Source organism: Cyanistes caeruleus, unplaced genomic scaffold (assembly GCF_971803275.1).
Source record: "Cyanistes caeruleus unplaced genomic scaffold, bCyaCae1.hap1.1 HAP1_SCAFFOLD_87, whole genome shotgun sequence".
In the NCBI taxonomy this organism is placed as follows: domain Eukaryota; kingdom Metazoa; phylum Chordata; class Aves; order Passeriformes; family Paridae; genus Cyanistes; species Cyanistes caeruleus.
In genome coordinates, this window is record NW_028255892.1 from 431,782 (window position 1) to 451,941 (window position 20,160).

Below are 20,160 nucleotides of genomic sequence, written 5' to 3' on the forward strand. Positions count from 1 at the left end.
GTTCACTGGATCTCGTGTGTTCAGAGGCACAGTCTGGTCAGATGGACAGGTGACCTTTTTGAACCTGCCAACAAAACACAGACACTTCTCCCCTTGAAGTTAATGAATTACACTAATCAAAATGCTTTTAGGATATCAATTTTCCCCGTTTTCTTAAAAAAAAATAAAAATGAGATGTATTTCTGTTATAAACATCAACATCAACACAAACCCATATATACAAGGATTAAGAACCTATAGCAGTTAAAAAATCAATTAAATCATAAACATTATTAATAAGATATGTAATATAAAACTACTATTAATTACTAAAACACTGCACCAGCATCCCATAGTTAGTAAACAAACAGAAACAAAAAATCATCAGTGAAGGATTGGATAACCACCTCCGGAAATGACTCTCCAAGCCCACTTCAAAATTGATCCAGCTGTCATATTAATAGGGTCAAATTGCTGAGTCAAAAAGTGACTCAAATACTGATTTGGTACAGAAAACATCTGGATCTGTTGGCAAACATTCTGTCCAGGTAAAGTTAAGGCTTGGCCAGGGCCTGGCTTTAAACTGGAAAGATGCCTCTTAACTCATTTCTAAAACAAGGTTCTCAATAGCAGCAGCTAGGAGATGCTTACAGCACAGCAAACTGTTAAAATGCATTTGTACAAAGCAAATGATCAGAAGCCTCAGGTACCAGACCAATCAAACCATGCAGCAGTTGGTTTAATCTGAAGCCTCTCCCATGGCAGCTGATCCTCAGCAATGGTACATCTTCTTAAAATTCTGGAAACACTGAAAAATAAGAAAGCTATAAAAAACAAAAACTGCAGAGATTGCAACAACCAAAAGAACTCCTGATGAAGTCAAGGGTGTCACAGACTGCATTCCCTTCTATCCACAAGCAGGTGTTCATCAGTGTTCTATCACAGCTGTTTCAGATGTGGCTATCTTCATCTCTCTAGGAAAATAACTATACTTTGCAGTTTAGACAAGTGTCTCCAATAAAACATAAACAATTTAAATTAAACAATATTTAAACCTAACAATAATGATTTATGACAAAAGGAAGTAACAAACTTAACCTTAAAAGAATATCTAAGTTATAAAATTTAACTTAAAAACATTCAAGCCTAAACATAATAAAACTTGACTTTTCTTAATTCTATTAACACTTAATCTATATTAAATAAAAACATAACTTATTGTGTTACTACAAAGAGGCAACTAAAAGTTTGATATATACCTTTTAAACACAATATCACAGTAACATGGATTCACTATAAAGATTATAAAAATGTAACAAGTACATCACAATTCTATGTCATCTAGCTTTGAGAATAACTGCAAATGGTACTAAAAATACTCATGCATAACAGGAATTTGCCTAGTATATGTTCAAATTGGTTAGGATTTTAAAGTGCAGTTTTTCTAGAGAAAAACCACAACAACACAGAATTTGGCAAATTGCGATTCAGCTTTTGTAGCACTTTTCAGAAACATTAAGTCTAATTCTTAAACTAAAATCTAAAATCCAAATTGGTATATATGCAGTTATATGTGTTTTATATAACAAAAGGACTCACATTGAAATTACCTTATTAAAATTGTGGGAAAAAAAAGCAAATGGGTAATATATACTTTAACTTAACTTTGTCTTGTACAGTAAAGTTCTCTTAACTAATTAATTTTTTCAAACCATAAATATCTTTTGTAGATAACATCAATTGGCAGGTTTTCTTAGTAGCTGTAAATTATACCATATTTTAACCTTAGGTTTTAAGGCTAATTATTGCAAGGTAACTTCTGTTAATATTCACCTTAAACACCTTTTTTTTTGAAAAGGGGCCTTTTTAAACGTTCAAAGAATCACAATAATTTCTCCAGTAAAACCGCCGTGGGAACGTTGTATCCAAGCACATCCTCCAGCACTGCACTTTCCTCCTGTGAATTCCCTGTGCAGGGAATGTGTCTGTGCTTTTCCCTGCTCTGTTCACTGACAAACAAACCTGAGCCCGTGGGACTGTCAGAGCTCCTTCATGCAATGAAATCAGGTTGTGTTTCTCATGGCATGTTCTGGAGGAGCTTTTCTTGGTGTGTCTTGTGCTGCTGGAAATGACACAAGAGCCAGGAGGGAACAGAAGCTGCTGCTGCCCGCTGGCTCAGGGCCAGGGAACCAAGTTGTGCTCCCGGGCAGTTGGGCCCTGCTGGAAGCAGAGCCGCGTTTCCCTTGAGCAGCTCAAGCTTGTGACAGCTCCAAACAGGAAAACTCAGCAGAAAACTCTTCCTCCAAACTCAGCTGCTTTCCCTCCTGCAGCTGTTTGGGAAAGAGCCTCAAAGCACAGACTCTGCTGGGAGCCATTGGTGCATTTCCTCCCTCCCGGCAGCAGCAGCTCCTGAGCCCTTCACGGGCTCCTGGCCCTTCCCAAACCCTTCAGCTCCCTTGGAACTCTCAGCAGTCACTAACATATGCATTTCTTTCATATTTAAACTGCATTTAAACTTCTCCTTTTCTCTCCTCTCTATCTTTTTTATCTCCTCTTTATCTCCTTTAATCCCGTCAGCACCAGTAGGATGGGGATGGAGTCTTGGGGTGGGTGTGGGATGAACTGAGGATCCAGCAGAGAAGGGCAAGGCAGAGGGGAGAGGACTCAGCCAACCCTTCTCCTGCTCTCTCCTCCCCCAGGCTCCAGCTAAAGCAAGTCAGACTGGAAAGGATCCCACAAATGCTGTGTTCTCCTCCCTCTGAGCTTGGCTGGGGATCCTCAGCTTCAGCCTGGTGCAGTGGCTGAGATTCGCTAATTTGAGTTTTTTGGCTAATGCACTAAATAATGTGGTGGGTTTAGCGCTGGCTGAAATCTCCAGGGCACTTACTCATTTCTCACTGTGAGACATGGATTAGGAGAAGGGCAAAATAGGCTTAAAACTTAGAAGGAATAAAGGAACTTTATTAACAGGACTACAAGAATGAGAAACTCTAATAAAACTTTCAGAACGCCTTTCCTCTCCTTTTTTTTTTTCCTGACACTGTAGAGATAGAACTTGGGATGTTAACACAGTATTAATTACACAGTAGTTTTGTATTAGTTTTTGTAGGGGGAGAAGTTTTTTCCTGTTATGTCATGGAGGCTTTTTTACAAGGAATGGATTTTTTTGTGCTTTTTCATTTTTACAAATAGCAGCCGCCTGGGAAGAAATTTTTCTGTCGTGACATTTTCCTGATTTTTACAGCCCTCCTAGAGGTGTGTCAATGGATTATGAATTCATGGGGTTTTATTTTAAGGATGAGTTGTTTGAAGGCAAAGGTTCTCTTCATTTGTTTTTGTGATCATCATTGGAAACAGAAGTTTTCTTCTCTCCCTGGGGGCAAAGGGCATTTTATTGTTTTTATTTGTTTTTCTGTTCAAACTTTTATGGGATAACAGTTACTTTAACATGTGTTTGGTTTCTTTAATGGATGCTTTTGTTTAGATTTACAGTTTTAATATATTTTTATACTTTTTTCATTAATTAAAGGAGTTATTTTGTATATCATTGTTTATTTCTATGGCTTTACTATAAGAATATTTTTGTTTCAATTACCATTTTTTCATTACTTTTCTATCTAATGTTTGACTTCTTTTTTTTACTGACTTTGATGTTTTTATGTTGTTTTTTTTGTGTGTTATTACTCTGTCCTTTTCTGTCCCTGGAGAGATGAACAAGGTTTGTAGGTCTCATGTCTGTACTGAAAGGGTTAATATCTTGCCCAGCCTCATATTCTTCCTAGTGTTCCAAATAAATAGGTACTGTGAGGGATACATATCACAGGTGAGCACCCACTGCACAATCTGCTTTGGATTAAATCCCATCTCCGTCTTCATCAGCTCACAGTCACTGTGACACTATTCCTGCATGGAAGAAACAGGCTGGGATGGCCCTTTCTGCTTTTGGTCCTTTTATTGGCAAGTGAAATATTCTATTTGAAAACCTTCAAACCCTGGAGTTTCTTTGTATTTCCACCTGAAAATGCTGCCAGCCGAGGTTCCCAAGTGTGTGGTACGTGTTTGTGTGCACAGAGCAAAGGTGTCAGCCTGTGTGCGTGGCCCGGGTGTCTGTCAATGTCCATTGAAGCAGACGGCTGGAAGGGGGCTCTGCCCGCCCTGCGCTGCTCCGGGGCTGGGCCTGGGCTGGCAGAGGCTGCAGAGCGCTCTGAGAGGCACAGCCTCAGCCCCGGCCGGCATCTTGTGCACGGTGGCACAGCCTCAGCCCCGGCCGGCATCTTGTGCACGGTGGCACAGCCTCAGCCCCGGCCGGCATCTTGTGCACGGTGGCACAGCCTCAGCCCTGGCCGCCATCTTGTGCACGGTGGCACAGCCTCAGCCCCGGCCGCCATCTTGTGCACGGTGGCACAGCCTCAGCCCCGGCCGCCATCTTGTGCATGGTGGCACAGCCTCAGCCCCGGCCGCCATCTTGTGCATGGTGGCAGCTCTGAGGGCTGTGTGAGGGACGCTCTTCCCCAGCGCTGTTTCTCGTCCTTTCCTTTCCCAGGATGGCATTTGGAAATGTTTCTTCGGCCCTATCAATACACAACTCACTGTCTTACTCACTTTATGCCTGGAAGGTTCGAAGAAGACAATGAAAAGCGTAGCGTGATTATGATGCACAAATAATAGTCAAGAAAACAGTACTCCATAGTGTAGGGCCTGTAGAGCAGGGATTCGTTTATTCAACACCAGGAGTGAGGAGGAAAGCTCCACCACAAACTCACTTGTCCATTCTTTGCACAGGACAAGCTTTTAAACTTTTTAAACTTAATGGGCACATTCTACTTTCCTAAGCTTCATATTTTCTAATTCCATGATTGTGGAAGCCCTTGCAGCAGGGCTCTGCATGAAGTAGTTGTCAGCCTCTTGGGGGTTGTTTTGGATGAAGGCTCAGGGGCTACCTGAATTCAAAAGGCCTTTTTGTTACACTTCAATACTTTCCTTTTCTGGGAATTCAACACAAACTTGTAGTCAATAAATTCTGCAAGTGCTCTTGCTGCGTGAGGCCACATTGTATCTTTCATTCAGCAATTCATGAAGAAAACACAAATTGCCTACTGAGAACCTTCTGCTCCCTTCCAAATCACTACTCAAGAACAAGCCTCAGGCACATGCCCACAGTCCCTCTCTGCCAGCAGCTCCAAGCTGCATTGCACAGTGCTTGCTGTGCCCCAGAGAGCACCAAGCAGGCTGGCCTGGTGCCCCTGAATATTTCTGCAAAGCCCTCTGCATTTCACACCTTTGCTGTGGCTCAGTGCAGAGCTCCAGGATTGCAGGCGCTTGGTCCCAGAGCTGTGTGAGGCACTGGCTCCTGCAGATGTGCCCTGACTTGCTGTCAGTGCCTCACGCTGGCCTCGGTTCCCCTGGCAGAAATGCCGTGCCTGAAGGACACTGCCCTGTGCTGGAGCCTGCGGAGCAGCCCGGCTCCCTCCCCCTGTGCCCAGAGTGCTGCACACACTGCTGACCATTGCCAGCAGTTCCAGGGCAGGCGGCAGAAGAGCAGCAATGGTCAGGCAGGGCAGCAGCCCTGGGCTGCTCTTTGCCTTTCTCTCCTCCTGTGCAGACTCCAGACAGCCCACGGCACCAGTGTGTGCTGTGCCCAGCACGGCGCCGCTTCCCCTCAGGAGCAGCCAGCTGCCAGCTTGGCTCTGAGAGTGGAGGATTTGCCTGGGGTCAGCAAGAGGCAGCCAGGGCCAGGCTGCTGCCTCTTGCAGCTCCAAGGGCCTCCTTCCAGCCTGCCTGTGCCGAGGCTCAGGCTTCTCCGGGCTCTGCCAGGGCTCTGCTGGGGCTCCAGCCTGGCCGAGGCCGGGCCCGCTCTCACCTCACAGTCGCTCACAGCTCTGCACCACAGGAGACCTTGCACAGCACCCTCACTGCTCTTTGTGCTTTCTCTCTTCAGCCAGACTCTCCTCCAGCCAAAGAGATTTCTCTTAGGGATACAAATCCAAGTGGCAGGAACCCAAATACTCTCGAGTCACATCTGCACAGCCTGCATCTGCACAGGATGTTTGCGTTGCACCGCTCCTCCTTTGGTTTTTCCTGCAAATGCCATTGCTGTTTCTGCCTCAAATAGAAATGGCACAGCTGGGCAAAACTTGTCCAGTTGGCCATATTCCAAAGGCAGTGTGGTCTGGAGAGGATGAATGAAGAGGAGCCTTCCCCCCTTACAAACTGTACCAAAGAAGCCATCAATGTCACTTTCCACCTCTAAGAAAAAACTGACAATTCAGGAGGAAATGTTGAGCTTTCTCACAGGGTCAGAAGGAGAGAAATGTTCCAAAGGAGTTGAGATTTTAGAAATTTTATTTAAAATCCTACTCTACAATCCTACACTACAAACCTACACTACCATCCTGCACTACAATCCTACTCTATAATCCTACTCTACAATCCTACTCTGCAATCCTACTCTATAATCCTACTCTAAATTGGTCATGGAGAAGACAGTTCTAAATCAATTGTTGCATTCCTGCCTCCTCCTTCCACTTCTTTACTGCAACGATGAGAGGTGCCAGGCTGGACCCAGGCATGGCCGATGTTATAAATTGATGCTGCAGAAAGGAAATGAAAACAAGAAGAAAGCATGATTTTCCAAGCTAAGAGCTTCAAAGGCAGGGGAATGCTTTTTAAATGAAAAGGGGATTGAGTCAGAGTAGGTCAGGAGCATGGGGCAAGAGTGGCACAGGTTGCCCCAAGAGCTGGTAGGTGGCCCACCCCTGGAAATATCTGAGGTGTGAGTATCCTGATCTCTATAAAGATGTCTCTGCTCATTGCAGGACACAGACTAGATGACCTTTCCATATCCCTGTGTGTTAGTTTGAGATGAATTGACATTTAGGGAAAGAAGTAAGAAACCCCGCGCGGAAGTGATTTCTTTGAGAGAAGCTGCTGGGAGCTTCCTCTGTGCCTGAGACAGGCCAATGGCTGGCTAGTTCTGAGAACTGACAACATTTTGCACCATTTAGAAATGAGATGTGCCTCTGTGATGATGCACATTTTGAAAACCACCAGCCCGGGCACTGGCCCTCTTTGCTTCCGGAGCCCGAAGGTAACGGAGCTCTGGTGAGGCCGGCCCTGCTCGCCCACGGCCTGTGCTCCTGGGGGAGGCCGGGCCAGAGCCCAGCGGCTCCCGGGCGGGGGATGGAGGCTGCGGGACCCCGGCCCCAGGCTGGGCCAGGCCACGGCTGCTGACATCTTGCCCACACTAAACCCTCTCCCCAGCGTGCAGCGACGGCTCCAGGCCGAGCCTCCCCTCCCAGCGGCTCCCGGGCAGAGAGAGGGGCCCAGCACAGCCTGAAATCCAACACCGTGACTGCCATGACCTGGGTGAGATTGAACCCTTTCATTGCACAGGTGAGACCTTTCTTATTCTTGTGGGCCTGATAATAAAATTTGTTATTCCTTTGAAGTTTGAAGCCTGTTTTGCCCTTCTCCTAATCCATAGCTCCCAGCAAGAAATGAGTAAGTGTCCTGGTGATTTTAGCCAGCGCTAAAACCCAGCACTCCCTGCCAGCCCAGCCCAGTCTAGGATTGCTCCCCACTGTCAGCTGAACAGCACCAAGGTTGGAAGTGAGGAGGATGGGGGCTCATCTGATGCCTTGGATTTCAGTGGAGGAGGAGCCCATCCCTGGGACGCTGTTTCACCTGCAGCCCTTTTGGCATTTTACCTGCAGCAGCTCCTTGGCAGACCAGCGCTGCGCCTCGCCTTTCTGCAGGCAGCAGCTCAGGAAGTCACGCAGCAAAGGCGAGAATTGCTCGGGCTGCCGCAGCTGTGGGGTCCCTTCTGTGGCTATGTGGAATTTAGCCTGGGGAAAAAGGAAACACAAGGCTCCACCTGCTTCTTTCCCATCTGGAACTGCTCTCCCAGAGCCCATTGTTCCAGCTCCACTCTGCAGTGGCAGTTTTTGCCCTGGCAGAGAGGCAGACATGACTTTCCTGTAGCATTTGGATGATGACTTTCCTGTATCATGAAAAAACCCAAGCCCCAAAGCCACAGCTTTGCCAACATCCAGCAGATCTTGCCTTGGCAGCTGATTTCATTGCCTGCTCTAGTTAGTGGCAACTACATCAGCAAATACATGTTTCCTTCTCGGAGGATTCCCAGCAGCTTGGCAGCCTTTTTGGAAGAGGGATTTTGCTATTCTAACTAACTCTACTATTCCAAGGATTCTTATAAGAAAAGAATCTCTGCAGTGCTTGTTGGTCCCTTAAGCACAGCTGCCATAAAACAAAACTCATCAGGCTTTTTGTCCTGTTCTTGAAAATGATGGTAATTGGGAGAAAAGAAAGGAAATGCAGCAGGTGTTCCTCAGGGAAGGAAACAAACCTTTGGAATCTCATTTTCAACACAGACACATTAAGATGCCTCCACAAATGTATTGGGTTGAAAATGCCTGTTTGGGCACACAGGAGCCACCTGCAGCTCTGTCTCTCAGCACTCTGAAAATTTCAGGTTCCCTTAGGTGGCAAAAGGAAAATATTCATGGTGAAATCAGAAGTGTCATCCCTGTGGTAACCCTGTGCTCGTTGGATTCTCAAGTCAATGCATTAACACTGTGCCCATCCCAGAAAGTGCCAGGAAACAAACAGGAGGTTTTGGCAGGCTCTCCCCGTCACCAGGCTCCAGCTTGGTGATATGGAGAAAGTGGCTTGGGTTAGGAAAGAAGGTGGTCACTGAGTGTCTCAGCAGCACTGCACAAGAAGCAGAAGAGACTCTGGCTTTACAGCCTCATCTCCAGGTTTCAGGCAAGTTTCCCTGTGAGAAGAATGGGGCTGCACCTCTTCTCTCAAAAGCACTGTTTTTGAAACTTGGTTTGCTTTGAGTTTCTTTGCTTCATTTCTGGAAAGATAACACCAGCTCTGAGATGCTTGTTTCCTATTCTTGGGGCCATCTACACAGCCACAAGAGCTGGAACGACTTCTAAGGCAAAGCAAAATGCTGCCTGAGAATGGAGATGGTTTGGGCGAAGTAAGGCTTGAGTTCCCCCAGTGCTGCAACCAAAGCTCCAGCAGATGCTGATGTGCTGCAGGGCCATTTGTAGAAGGGGCCTTGGTGGAAGTACTTCCAGCAGATGGCCATGGGATTTTGTGCAGTGAGCAGAGAACACGGGACAGGTGAGAAAGACAGCGGGATCAGAGAGTATTTGCTCCTTACCGATTGAGCAGTGAAACTGTCATAAGGAGTTTTTTGTTCGGCCATTTCAATTGCCACAATTCCAAAAGACCACACGTCCACTTTGGGGCCATATGGTTGACGCTTCACCACTTCAGGTGCCATCCACCAAGGAGTCCCGGTCACCGAGCACCGCTGATTTTGCTCAGGGGTGAGCTGAGCAGAAAGGCCAAAATCAGCTGAGGAGAAAGCAAAATACTCTTTTAATTTTCATACTCTCAATTAGGAAACCAAGCCAGAGAATTCCCCAGTGGAAGTTTGAGAATGTGCAGTTGAATTTCCTGGACAACACTCCCTGCTCTCTTTCCTTAGGGCTTTAGCCAAGGAAATATGAATTTTCTACTTCAAACATCCCCCCATTTTTTACACTTCCTCCAGCAGTGCCTTTTGTTCCCCTGAAGGTTTAGATTGCAGCTCCCTCCCTCTGGAAGGAACACACACAGACACACACAGAGCAATAGCACTCTTGGCTGCTTGTGGTTCCTTGTCATAGCTGTGTGCACCCTGCAACTGTGCCTTCAGCCCACAGCAGGGGGGACCCCTGCACTGCCAGCAGCAGCATTTTTGGGGAGCTGGCAGTCACTGAAAGCAGCCCCACAGCCCCCATTCCTGGAAGGCTGAAGCTGAGCAAGAATACACTGACCCAGCTTGACAGAGCCGTCGGTTCTGAGAAGGATGTTGTTGCTCTTGACATCTCGATGGATCACGTGGTTGGAGTGAAGAAAATCCAGTCCTTGCAGGCACTGAGAGAGAAAACAGAACCAGGGGGGCAAAAAGTAGTGCTGTGAGTTCATCGCACAAGAAAGGAAACAGCTGTGGAAGGTTCCCTTTGCAGGGGAATGGGGAGGAATGGCAGAACACAGCGCCATTGAGAGCAAGAGCCTGCTGCTCCCACAGGAGGAAAGGCATGTCAGCTTTTGAAAGAGCACCAGAAACTGCTGTTGTAGACTGTCCCCTGCAAAGCAGCCAGGGTGACGGCAGCTGCAGTGCATGTGCTCAGTAGCAAATAGCTATTGGGCTGCACTGCTATCCTTTTCAGCTGAGGAATAAAAGAAATTAGTCTCTTTTTTTCTTTCCTGTTTGTTTCAAATCCTGCCACCACACCTTTGCTTTAGAGACAAGGAATGTAGTGCAGACAGGCCAAAGTTTAGCTAGGCAAGGTGGAGAAGTGCAAATGCCAATCTGAGAGACAGAGCTATAATACAAGAGCAGGGGATAAGTGGACAGGAAGTGAGTCCAGGGAGTGTAGGGGCACTGGCAGACAGTTCCCTTGAGATGCTTTTGCTTGCCCATAGCTGAGCAGCAGCACAGAAACCAAGCCTGGCCCATGAAATCCCTCCCGTTCTGAGCCCCTGTTTCCCAGACAATGCAGCTCAAGGCCTTGGAAGCACAGATGGGATCCCTGACCTCCCGACTGACAGCTGCAATCTCTCCTTCAGACATTTGAATCTCGTCGATGAGATCTCTCAGAGTGCCTCCGTCCATGTACTCCATCACCAGCCAGAGTTCCTCATGCACAAGGTAGCTGAAAAAAGGAAACAAGGCCATGCAGGTGAACATGCACGGCTAGGTTGGTTTTTTGCTTGAGTCTTGTTTCTGGGTCCCTTAGAGACAAGGGCAGAAGAAAAGGCATAGACATTGCCTCTAGGCTGTGCAGTGTTTGCAGTCTGTGCTGTCTCAAGGAGAAAGGCAGTTTAGGAAGAGCCCAGATAAAAAACCTGTCACGCATGGCATTTCTGGAAATAAGCACCTAGTCTTCCTGGCATGCACAGCAATGGGAAAGAGGGGCAACAATGCAAGGGCAATCCTCTCTTGGATGGTTCATCAGCATTTAAGAAACTTGAAAAACTCAAGCCCAAAGAACTGTGGAGGCAATGAACTTACAAGGTATTGAATTCTTAAGATAGGGCTGATGCAGGTTTTTGAACAATTTTCAGTCTGCATTTGCCAGGGTGGATTCATGCACACAAAATGCAGTCTCTTCCCATCCATTGGAGATAAGTAGAGAAATAATCATTAACAACTCTATTTCCTGCCACTGACCAAAGTGGGGTTTTAAGCTCTCATGCTTGTAGTATGTAAAGAAACATTCAAGGGATAGGACCGTGACCACTCACCTGGCTAAGTAATTCACGATCCTGGGACTCCTATTACTCTCCATGATCCTGATTTCATTCATGGTTAGTATCTTCCTACTCACTCCTTGCACATTTATTTTCTTTATGGCCACCTCAAATGACATTGAAAAGGAGTAATTTGAGAAAATTGGTAGCATGAGACCACAACCCACATGGAGCAAGTGATTTTGGAATGGCACAGCCAAGCTGTGCCAAAGTGCCTTGTGATTAGACCTCATCATTGGAGTAATTAGGAAGTGACATTCCAACAGCCCATTTCTCTGCTCCCTTGGGGGTCAGTTACAGGACATGTGGCCACTGAGGATTTGCCTTGTCCACAAAGCCTGTTCCAAGTGCAATTTGCAGGCTGGCTCCAGTCTGTGCTTCTTGTGCCTTTTCAGCACAGCTCTACTCAAAGCTCCAGCCACAGCTGTCAGCAGTGGGGAAAGGCCTGGAGAGCAGCAGAGGCTGCAGGGGCTGTTGACATTTACCTCTCCTCCTGTTGCAATGTCAAGTGCTCTGGAAACCTCTCCAAAACCCCTAGAAACAAAACAGCAGCAAAGAAAGGAGAAGCCATTTAGATCTTGCAGTGGAAGCCAGTCCAGACAGGAGAGCTCTGCTGTAAATGCCTAAAAGCTGCAGGTTGCAGGAGGGGTCTGCCAGAAGGCAGATGATGCATTTTCCCCTCAAGTGCCTGGGCACTGGGCCTGTTCCTGAAGCCTTGGGATTTACTGCCTCAGCTCCAAAAGGCAGCTTATTCCTTCATCTCGGGTGTCAGCTTCTAAACTGTGCAATTCTAATCCTGAGCACGGAGTATTTCCTTTAGCAAACTCTTGGAGAGAAATGTTCCTGAGAACTGTTATCTGACAGCTCTCATTGGGGGTAGGTTGTGCTTTCAGGCAAGCAAGATTCTTCTCCTTTCATTAGTGTGGCCAGATGATTTGGAGACATCCAAAAATGCGAAGGAAATGAATCCTGAGCTGTCCCACACTTGAGAGACAAGCAGATTTACCAGGTTGTGTTCCTTGCTGCAGGCAAGACCTTGGCAGCATGGAGATGTCTTTGACAATGCCTTCTGAGCACACTTGACAAATTCTGGCCAGTACTGAGAGATGGGGCAGACTAAGCCCGCTGTCTAAACATGTGGACAACTTGTCTGACTTCCCACTTGATGGATATTCTCCCAGGGAAACACCTGGCCCGTGGCTGTGTAGAAGTGACTGTGGTTGGACTCACCCGCTGCCAAGACTTTCCAGTTCTATGTATTTTGTGATGGGATTTTCCTTGTTCACCATTCTCCCTGAGGGAAACAAAATGCAAGATGCTGACTCTCAGGCAGAGATCCGAACTTGCAGGAGATGCCAAAGGCAGCCCCGCTGTCTGGGGCTCTGAACCCTCTGTGGTCAGCTGGGCAGCAAGCACAGCAGCAACAAGACAGGCAGTTGTGCAGTACAAATGGGCAGCAGAGAGACTGATTTTGTCCAGTCCTTGGAAGGAAATGAAGCGCAGAGAGCACAGCAGGGCACAGCACAAGGCTGGCAAAGGCCAAGCATGAGCACTGACAAGCAATGGCAAGAAGACACAGCCAGCCTGAGCCCCTGACAAGCTGTGGCCCCCGTTCAGGACACAACAGCATTGCCTTGGAGATCAGACACAGCCAGGTGCAGATCAAGGCCCTTTTGTGTCCCAGCAGGTGAAGGTAGACACCAAATCAGCTGGGATCTTTTCTCAGCCCCACCAGGTCTTTTCTGAGAGCACAGCACTGGCAGCTGTTATGGGCAAGAAGCAGATTAAATGGGTTGTGCTGCAGAATCACAAAGGGCTTGATGTGTTTTCCCAGAGACTGATCTGAGCAGGGCTTGGGCCAATAGGTAGGATTCTAAGAGTCATGGGAATGGCTGGGAATCAGGTATGAAAAAGTGCCATGGATCTGAGGAATACACAGCACAGGGGCTGCAGGCTCGCTCCTGAGAAATGCCTGCAGTGTTGTTTTATCTGATCACACCATGTGGATGTGTCTCTTGGACACATCTTTATAAGAATAAAACTAGGATATTAATGACAGATTGTTATACAAATATCTGTTTCTTCATTGTGGGCCCAATGAAAACATCTCTTGCTCTCTGTTTCTGCTGTCACCTGATGTTCTTTCAAAGGAGTCCTCACTGACAAAAATATAGCATTCTCATAAAAACCTTGTAGATGTAGTAGAGGCAATAAATACAGTCCTAAAAATGACAGCAGTAAGACACATGGGGCAGAACAGCTCTTTCAGGATGGAGAAAAAACAAACTCTACCAAAAACCACCAAATCTGAAACCAAAAAGTATAGAAACTGAAAACTAAAAACAGAACCACAACAAAAAGACAAAACCCCAAATCCAATTAATATCTCTGAAGTCTTTTGGTTCTGACGACAGGTGGGAAGTCTGGAGTCTAAGGAGAATTTAGGAATCAAATATTCTGTTCAGTTTGGCCACTAGCACACAGGACTTGCATAGATCATTTGCTGGGCCACAGCCTTCTGCTGATCCAAGAACAATTCCTGCTTCTGCCTTTAGTGGCAAGGGAATGCCAGGCAAAGCCGAGCCAGTCCAAGCTGCCCTCAGAGGCAGCAGGAGCAGCCAGAGCACTCTCTCGCTGCCTCAGAGCACAGTAGTTCCTGTGGGGAGTCCTAAATGTCTTTGGGACACCAAAGTGAGGAGGATCATTTGCTACAGCTCTGCTGGCACGTGCACACAATACACTGTCCCTCAGACAAGAAATACACCAGACGTACTCAGTTGCTCCACGAAGTCTCCCTGGCTCTCCTGGAGCTGAGCAGCAGATGTGTCACTGCTGGAAATGGACAAACTGCCCAGGATCCACTGCTCAGCTTGGGGAACAAAGGCTCCTTTAGATGCTGCTGCTGCTGCTGCTGCTGCAGCAGATTGAATGGAAGAGCCTGTGTAGATCTGCGAGAAGAAAGGAGTTTGTGTCAGAAAGCTGGCTGGCAGAGATTACCCCGAGTTCCCTTTTCAAATGCAAGCCCTTAGGAAGTTGCTGTTAGCCACATGCAAAGCTCATCAACTGGATTTTTTGGATGCCCGCTTCTGGAACCAAATGGTCAAAACCCAAGGTTGGTTTTAATCAAGTTGATGGCCAGTTTCATATTCCATTTTCCTGGATTTTCTGAAGGATGACTGCAACAACGACCATTGCACTTCCTCCCAAGGATCCCTTTCCCCCTCCAAGGGCTGCAGACACATTTGCAGCTCCTTGTTCTAATGTTGGAGCTCCTCCCCCTCAGTCCTCTTTTCCTGCACCATCTTCAGAAGGTGCTCAGCCTGCAGCACTTGTGCTTGGGACAGTACCTGTGCCTGCCGCCGACCTTGGGGCTCTTCATCAGCCGGCATTTGCTGGAAGCCTTCGCAGGCTGCCAGGTGAGATATCAACACGTCCACCTCAAGTCAAAGAGAACAAAGCAGTCAGAGACCACAGCTTGTCCCTGTGTGCCAAGGCTCATTGACTGTGAGCAAAGGGAAAGAGCAGGACAGCAGCAGATTCACCAAGGCATACAGACAGCTTGCAGCTTGTATTCCAAATCTGTCTGGGGGACTGTGTTCACTTGCAAAAAGCCCTGAAGAAACAAGGAGAGCAGGAGCAGGCCAGCAGGAATCCCTTGAGATGAGTGCTGGCAAAAGGGGCAAATGACTGGTGCCACTGTCCAGGGCAGCAGCTGAGATTGAGCACAGCAGGAAATGTCCTTCCAAGCAGCTGGGATAGACACTACAGCAGGATGGCACTGAGAGGCATCAGCCCAGCCCCCTGCTGCTCTGCAGAGGAAAGGCAAGAAGGGCAGAAAGCACCAGACTGCAGTGACTGCTGTGCCTATCGCTCTTTCACTCACTCGATTTTCTAGAGCCTCTTGCTGCTGAGCGAGGAGATGGAATTTCTCTTCGATTATTCTTCTTTCTTCCTCCAGCCTCTCCTCCCTTGCCCTGATCCTAGCCTCAGTTTCCTGCAGCTCTGCCAGAAGCTCCTCATTAGAGGCCTGTGAAGAATGACAGAGAGGAATTTCCATGAGTGGAGTGTCTGCCACACTTTCACTCACCTGGTTTTCTTGATTTCCTCTCTGCCAGGGGAGATTCATCTCCTCTTCGACGCTTCTGTCTTCCTCAGGCCTCCTCTTCACTGCCGTGATGGCCCTCGGAGCTTCGGGCAGCTCTGCCTGGGGCTCTGCCTCGATGTTCTGTACACACAAATGGAGAGCAAGTGCCTGGGAGCTGCCATCAGGCTCAGCTTCTTCCTCAGTTTCAGCCTCAAAATCACACTCATTCAGTCACTTCTTTCTGCTTCCCTACCCACCTCTGCTTCCACTGTAACCTCCTGTCCCGCTGCTGATCTCTGCAGAGGCTCTTTGCTTTCAGGGCCTCTGGCACTCGTGGCCTGCTCAGTCCCAAGAGCTGCGTTTTATGCCCCTCTTCCTGCCCTTCACTCTGTCCCCTGCTGAGTCAGCCTTACCTGGCCATTCTCCAGTGGCTCTTCCACCTGCTGCCCCAGCTGCTCTTCCTGCTCTTGGGCTGGGAACAGCTCTCCCTCAGGCTGGCACGGCCGTCCTGATAAAACAATCTGCTCCTGCTCTTTCTCTGGATGGACCTGCAGAGAAAGCAAGAGAAGATGGGCTTCAACTTCTCATCCAACATTTGTGGGCCAAGACTCAAAGGCTGATGGGCTCCCACGTTCCCAAAGCTCTGTGCTGCTGCTCTCCTGCCTTGTTCTCTGCCCATGGGGAAGCACAGATTCCAAAGTGACCCTGGCAGTGCAATCAGGGCCCATCTGGCACTGAATCTCCAACAGACTCTTGGGCAGCTGACAGGAAATGTGTGGCATTTCTCAAGGGCCTCCCTCCCCTTCTGCTGTGTCCTGCTTGTCTCTCCATAGTGACTGACAGCCAGCCCTGTCCCACAGCTCCATCCTGGCTCTGCAGGGGCTTCCTGGGTGAGCTCAGCCCTTGGGAGAGACACTGCTGGAGTTCATGTTCTTTTCAGGCCTGCCCTGCCACTCCTGCCCTTCTGACATCTACACTCTTGTTAGAAATCCTGCTCATTCAGGAGACAAGGATGTGTGCAATTGGATCCTCTGCTGCAGGTCAGAGAGCCTCTATGGCCACCTCAGGATATGGAAGAGGACCAAGGTGTTTCTCCTCCCTCTTTTGTCAGCTGAGAATTCTGAGTGGCACTGACAGAGATCCTCAAAAGGCCCCACCAACAAATTAATTGACACACCCCTAGGGATGCCAATGAAGGAAGCCATGGGTCATGTAATACATGTATGACCAAAGTCAGCAAAAACCACCTAAACCATGGAATTGTCCCACCTCACTAGGACAGGCTGAAATTTATAGGTTAAACAGGGAGTGTCAGGACAGAAGAGGCAGGAGGAGGAAAACAGCTCTGAGGAGAAAAAACAACCATCTCTAAAGGGGTTCTTAGCAACACAAGACAGCACTCAAGGACTTGCAGCTTTGCCCCCACACTAGGCTCCAATGCAGTTTCCAAAGCTGCAGACTTCACCACAAAACGTATCAAGAGAAACTTGCCACTTGTGGATTTTGCCTCAGAAGAAGGGTTCAGAACTACACAGTTTGTTTCTTTGGCCACACAGGACAAGAATGGCCGGCCACAGCTGCATGGACAACACAATCATCTCCTTGCAGCTTATCAAAAGCCAAAAGACAGGTGGCCTAAAAGACTCTGCAGAAGTGAAGAATTACTCCAGAAAACTGCAGAACACTTCTCCAGGTCATCCTGAGGTTTCCAAAAAGGGACAGCAAACAAACCAAGCCCTGTGAGCCCCAGAAATGCCGTGTGAGCCCTTGGCCATGGCTTGGCAGAAGCCAAGAGACAGAGCTTCCCTGAGCCAAGCAGCCAGCTGCTCACCCGCAGGCAGCAGCGCTTTGGGGCCTCAGCACGACGGCTCAAAGCCCAATTTCCAGCTGCCACGGGATGGGGGAATGGCTGGGTGCTGGCAGGACTCCAGCACTCAGCATCCTCAGCCAGCAACAGCAAGTGCTGGCTGCTCAGAAACTTGCAGCTCTGCCTTGCACTAAAGACAGCAGCACCCAGCACTGGCACTTACTGTCTGGGCATGGTCAGGCTGGGCTGTGACCACAGCTGGAGGCTCGTGCTCCTTTTGCTCATTTTGCTCCTCTTTGGCCTCTTCTCCAGGAGCAGAGGGAGCCACAGCAGAGTCTGCTCTTGCTTCTGGGCTCTGTGGACAGATGGTGGAGTTAGGGACAGGCAGCTCCCTATCATTTAGAACCTTATTTCTATTCAGCTCTATTTCTACAACCAGCTCTACCAAGCACAAATCATCAGCTTTGATAGCAATGGGATTCTAAGTCTCTCCAAGTAAATCAAAATGGGTTAATTCAGCCAGGCTGCAAATAGTTCTGAATTAGAGAGTTCACCCTGGCTACTATCAGCAATCAACGTTCTCTCTGCAAATCTGAGCTTTGAGTTCTTTTAAAGCTCTGCAATGGAAAATTAGGAAATAGCCAACAATGCCTTTGCTATTGCTGTTGTAAACATGGAAATCGATCTTCTTTCAGCCCACCCAGCTGGCCCTCTGCACTCTACTGCCACAGGCCAAGCTCACAGTTCCCTGCACAATTCTGAAACACCAGGAGCATCAAATGTTCCTTTCTGACTCACCTCAGGATCGGCACCTCTGAACACACGGCTCAGATGACCTGCAGTGGACAAGGAAAATGAACCAAATTCTTTGAGAAAACTGGAGAGAACCGTGGCCTATTTAGAGCAGCATCTGAAAAGATCTCCCAGTCTGCATTTTCAAAGGTGTCCTGCTTGACTGGTGTGGTTTAAAACAGCAACTAAAAAATCACTAGAAAACTTACTTATTTCTTCCTGTGAGATATGGATTAGAACAAGAGCAAAACAGGCTTAAAACTTAAATGGAATAAAGAAAGTTTATTTACAAAAACTACAAGAATAAGAAACCAGAATAAAACTTCCAGAACAACCCTTTTCTCCCCCACTACCCAACCATTCCCTTGTTTACATGACAACATAGAGACAAAAAACTTTGGAACTTTGGTGTTTACAACAGTCCCAATTCCTGCTGGAGTCTTTTCATCAGTCTTTGTAGAGAAACAGAAGTCTTCTTCTGCTATCTATGGAGTTTTTCACATGAAAACTATCTTTCTTCATAGCTTTCTATTTCTCTGATGCCAGCTGCCCAGAAATCTGCCATCAGTTGTCTCCTCCCATTTCCCATCACTCTGAGGTGTGTTATGGGTCATGAGTCCAGGGATGTCATTTTTATGAATGAGTTATTCAAAGGCAAAAGTTCTCTTTATCTGTTTTTCTGAGCCCTCCTGGAAACAGAAGTTTTCTTTTTGCTTCTTAAAAGCCACAAATCTTCAACTGTTACTTCTCCCCCTCTGTTCCAGCATCTCACAGTGTCACAACTACTTCATCATTTGCTCAAAATCCACACTTGGAAACACTCCATTCCTCCCAATATACTCTGTCATGAATTAGAGGAGTTTTTTTCAGAACACTACTGTCCATCTCCATAGCTTTAACAGAAAAATATTTCAGCTTAATAAAGCATCTCCTTATTTCTCTTCCCCCTCTCAATTTAATTTTTTTCTTCACTCTCTTTGATGGGTTGATGGTTGATCACTCCCTCTCTCTCTCTCTCTGGAAAAAAAGGATTAATCTGCATGTCTCATGCAGGTAGTAAAAGAGTTAAAATCTTGCTAAAGCTGCAGATGTTGATGGTGTCAGGTTTCAGGTCAGTGGCAGAAACTGCAAACCAAGTCAGGCTGGCAGGCTCCGTTTCTCCCCCCACCCCGCCCTCTGCAGCCTTGTCTGGCCTGGAGGGGGGGAGGAGGCCGAGACAGAGCCCTGTGACCTCGTCAGAAGCCAGAAACCAAAGAGAGCAAGAAATTCCCGGCCTCACATCTTCAGGTGGTGTTCACAGGTTGATCTCACTTCTCAATAGTTAAAACCGCTGCCAATTCTCACCCATGGCCAGGAATTAGTCAGGAGAAAAAACTCCCATCAGCCTCCAGCAGTTTCAACTTCCCCAGCTCTCAGAGCTATCTTAAAAGTAAAGTCACCCCAAGAGATTGAGCCAGCAAAGTGAGGAAATGACAGACTCTGCTGCCACAGGCTCTCCCGTGGAGGGAACAGAAGCCCTGCAAATGCTGCCCGCAGCCCCCTGGCTACAGACACCCCGTGTTTTGCTGAAGGTGTTGACAGCAGCTTTACCAAACCAGGGGCATCCTCATGGTCTTTATGTTTCAATAGCAACCCGGTCACTAAGAAAGAGCAGGGAGACCTACAAAAGCCAGCTCAGGTTCCAGCCAGGGAAAACCTCTACTTACGTGCCAGGTTGGTGAGGTAATAGCCGGAATATCCGATGACATAAATGGTGCAAACGGCAGCAGCGAGCTGCTCAATCATTTTTGCCAGTTTGCACACTCTGCTCCACCACAAGAACAAACAAGGCTCCTGTCAGTGTGCAGCTGCCCACTGACAAACGCCTCAAGCAGGAGGATGCTCCTGCACTGAGCAAGCCCAAGAGCTGCTCTGACCCTGAGGCCTTCCGTGCACCAAGGCAACCTTGGGATGTCACCACGACAAGGTGGCATCCATGCCCTGACATCACAAAGCCAATGCTCTGCGCTGCTCTGGGAATTGATGCAGAGCAACCCAACCTTCCCTACAGCAAACACAAAATTGCCTGGGAGCTTCTCCTCTGTCACAAAGGGTCACAAATCCTTTGGTGGGCTGTGGGAAATGGAAAGACAGAAACTTCCACAGATACTGAAGGGTTTGATTT

At 47.7% G+C, this 20,160-nt stretch overlaps 2 protein-coding genes across 2 annotated transcripts in view; both read right to left on the reverse strand.

The window, feature by feature from the left end:
• LOC147646666 (uncharacterized) overlaps positions 1-20,160 on the reverse strand; it is a 713,664-nt gene that overhangs the window by 358,238 nt on the left and 335,266 nt on the right. The gene's annotated exons all lie outside the window — the stretch shown is intronic.
• Positions 6,304-19,990, reverse strand: LOC147646672 (serine/threonine-protein kinase PAK 3-like). Its single transcript, XM_086873113.1, has 15 exons — positions 19,703-19,990; positions 18,003-18,040; positions 17,428-17,559; positions 15,811-15,945; positions 15,197-15,538; positions 14,661-14,750; positions 14,087-14,261; positions 12,544-12,607; positions 11,799-11,847; positions 11,308-11,420; positions 10,598-10,715; positions 9,834-9,933; positions 9,173-9,369; positions 7,686-7,823; positions 6,304-6,569 (listed from the first exon to the last, which is right to left on the reverse strand). The coding sequence occupies exons 1-15, from the start codon at positions 19,779-19,781 to the stop codon at positions 6,468-6,470; spliced, it is 1,872 nt and encodes a 623-aa protein (XP_086729239.1). The 5' UTR covers positions 19,782-19,990; the 3' UTR covers positions 6,304-6,467.